This window comes from Lampetra planeri, unplaced genomic scaffold (assembly GCF_965212315.1).
Source record: "Lampetra planeri unplaced genomic scaffold, kcLamPlan1.2.h2 scaffold_1911, whole genome shotgun sequence".
Classification (NCBI taxonomy): Eukaryota; Metazoa; Chordata; class Hyperoartia; order Petromyzontiformes; family Petromyzontidae; genus Lampetra; species Lampetra planeri.
This window is the reverse complement of record NW_027614661.1, coordinates 15,453-18,299: the sequence shown is the minus strand read 5'-3', so window position 1 is coordinate 18,299 and position 2,847 is coordinate 15,453. Positions and strand designations below refer to the sequence as shown.

The 2,847-nt window shown below is 54.9% G+C and overlaps 1 protein-coding gene across 1 annotated transcript; it reads left to right on the top strand.

The window, feature by feature from the left end:
- Positions 1–715: 715 nt before the first annotated feature.
- On the top strand, positions 716–2,424 carry LOC144740118 (frizzled-7-like). The gene is given in 3 exon segments (XM_078622997.1): positions 716–943; positions 945–1,058; positions 1,060–2,424. Coding segments are annotated over 3 exon segments (1,707 nt in total).
- The last annotated feature ends 423 nt before the right edge of the window (positions 2,425–2,847 follow it).

Genomic DNA, 2,847 nt, shown 5'->3' with positions numbered 1-2,847 from the left:
AGTTGCGACGAACTGATGAGACGATGTATCCACAATAATAATAATTTCCCTCTTGTGTAATTTCATTACTGTAACACATTTTCCTCCGTCGGGGAGTAAAAAGCCAATCAGGAACGGGTCCTGGAGGAAAACAAGCGCTGGGATTGGTGGAGACGCAGCGTCGGTTTCAAGGCGACCCGCGGACGCACGGGTGGGGGGTGTCTTGTGAATGGAAGGGGCGCCTGGAAACCGGTGGAATCTGTTCAGAAAGACGAGAGCGAGCCACCGGACTCCAACCGCCTGAGAACAGACACTGCGGGAAGTCACGGTGGAAAATCATGGGAATATAAACCGGTTCTAGTATATTTCGCGTTTCCAGCTCAAGCGACAATGGTTACGTGTTGAACGCGCTGGCTGACTTCGGACTAACCGCCGTGTTTTTGGGAGCAAATTTGACCTAATTTCCAGCGGAGAAGTGAGAGTGGGCTGCTTGGAGTCACTTACAAAGACCCACAAGAAGTCATGACACGACGGAGGTTTCATTCGGATCTAACTCCTTGAAATACGAGGGAAGACGCCCGGGACTGTCGCAGCTCGACGTGGTCGGACTACACGTTACGTGTTGGGGCGTTTAATGCAGATTTGCGCCGTTTTTTGGTCGTTTTTAAGTCGTCCAACTTAGATCAAAGTTTTTTCCTTCCTTCCCTCCCCCCCCTCCGCCTCCTCCTCCTCAACTATGGCGGCGGCCAGGTCCACCGCTGGCTCCGTGTTGATGCGGATCATGTGGCTGCTGTGCGGGCTTCTCCTATCACCTTCCTCAGCTCAACACTACAACAGTGAGACCGGTATATCTGTCCCGGAACACGGCTTTTGTCAGCCAATTTCCATCCCGCTCTGCACCGACATCGCCTACAACCAGACCATCATGCCGAACCTCCTGGGCCACACGAACCAGGAGGACGCGGGGGCTGGAGGTGCACCAGTTCTACCCGCTGGTCAAGGTCCAGTGCTCGGCGGATCTAAAGTTCTTCCTGTGCTCGATGTACGCGCCGGTGTGCACCGTGCTGGAGCAGGCCATCCCCCCCTTGCCGGTCTCTGTGTGAACGGGCACGACAGGGATGCGAAGCCCTCATGAATAAATTCGGCTTCCAGTGGCCGGAGCGGCTTCGGTGCGAGGCTTTCCCGGTCCACGGAGCCGGGGAGATCTGCGTGGGTCAGAACACATCCGAACCCAGCAGCCCGGCCTCCTCGTCTGCTCCCTACGCCCCAGATTTTGTGACCCTTCCCCCGAACGTCGCCCGACCCAACCCGCGGGTCCCCCCGCACAGCCAGAACCACGAGTTCACCTGTCCCCTGCAGCTGGAGGTGCCTCCGTACCTGGGCTACCGGTTCATGGGGGTCAAGGACTGCGGGGCTCCGTGTGAGCCCACCAAGCCCACCGGCATCATGTACTTCCGGGAGGATGAGGTGAAGTTCGGCCGGCTGTGGGTCGGGATCTGGTCCATCCTGTGCTGCGTCAGCACCCTGTTCACGGTGCTCACATACCTGGTGGACATGAGGCGCTTCCGGTACCCGGAGCGACCCATCATCTTCCTGTCCGGCTGTTACTTCATGGTGGCGGTGGCTTATGCAGCCGGCTTCTTCCTGGAGGACAAAGTGGTCTGTGTGGATAAATTCAAGGATGACGGCTACCGCACGGTGGCCCAGGGAACCAAGAAGGAGGGCTGCACCATCTTGTTCATGGTGTTGTACTTCTTTGGAATGGCCAGCTCCATCTGGTGGGTGATTTTGTCCTTGACGTGGTTCCTCTCGGCCGGAATGAAATGGGGCCACGAAGCCATCGAAGCCAACTCCCAGTACTTCCACCTGGCCGCCTGGGCGGTCCCGGCCATCAAAACCATCACGATCCTCGCCATGGGCCAGGTGGACGGTGACGTCCTGACCGGGGTGTGTTTCGTCGGGATCTTCAACGTGGACGCGCTCCGGGGTTACGTGCTGGCGCCGCTGTTCGTCTACCTGTTCATCGGTACATCCTTCCTCCTGGCCGGCTTCGTGTCCCTGTTCCGCATCCGCACCATCATGAAGCACGACGGCACCAAGACGGAGAAGCTGGAGAAGCTGATGGTTCGGATCGGGGTGTTCAGCGTGCTCTACACGGTACCGGCCACCATCGTGATCGCCTGCTACTTCTACGAGCAGGCGTTCAGGGAGCACTGGGAGCGGACCTGGCATATGCAGACCTGTAAGCGCTTCGCCGTCCCCTGTCCGGTCCACAACTTTGCCCCGATGACCCCGGACTTCACCGTGTTTATGATCAAATACCTGATGACCATGATCGTCGGCATCACCTCCGGCTTCTGGGTCTGGTCCGGGAAGACCCTGCAGTCATGGCGGCGCTTCTACAAGCGCCTTAGCAACGGTAACCATGGGGAGACAACGGTGTGAAGTTTGTTGCATCTTTTGAAGCCACAAATACCACGGAGTTTTTGAATATGATAACCATGAATAAGAGGTCAGATAGCTTTCATTTTTATACTTTCTTTGGACGCATTTTGTCTTTGGGTGTTTTTTTTTAAAATTGTGACAGCAAGTGGAGCGTTTGAACTCACGGGCTTGTATCTCCTCTGTATTCAATAGAAAGTGGAAGAATCTGCATATCCGTTCTTCTCTTTTGGTCATCAGACACAGTTTTGTTTTGTATTTGTGGATTATAAATGGAGTCAATGGCCACACTGGTCCCTGGACTGTCACCTTAACGCCGGACTTGAAGTTAGTTTTCTCACGAAACTCCATACTTATTACTTATTACATCCTTTATATAAGTTGAATGTACTTCTTGTCTATTGAGAGTTTCTCAGAGGGAAACTT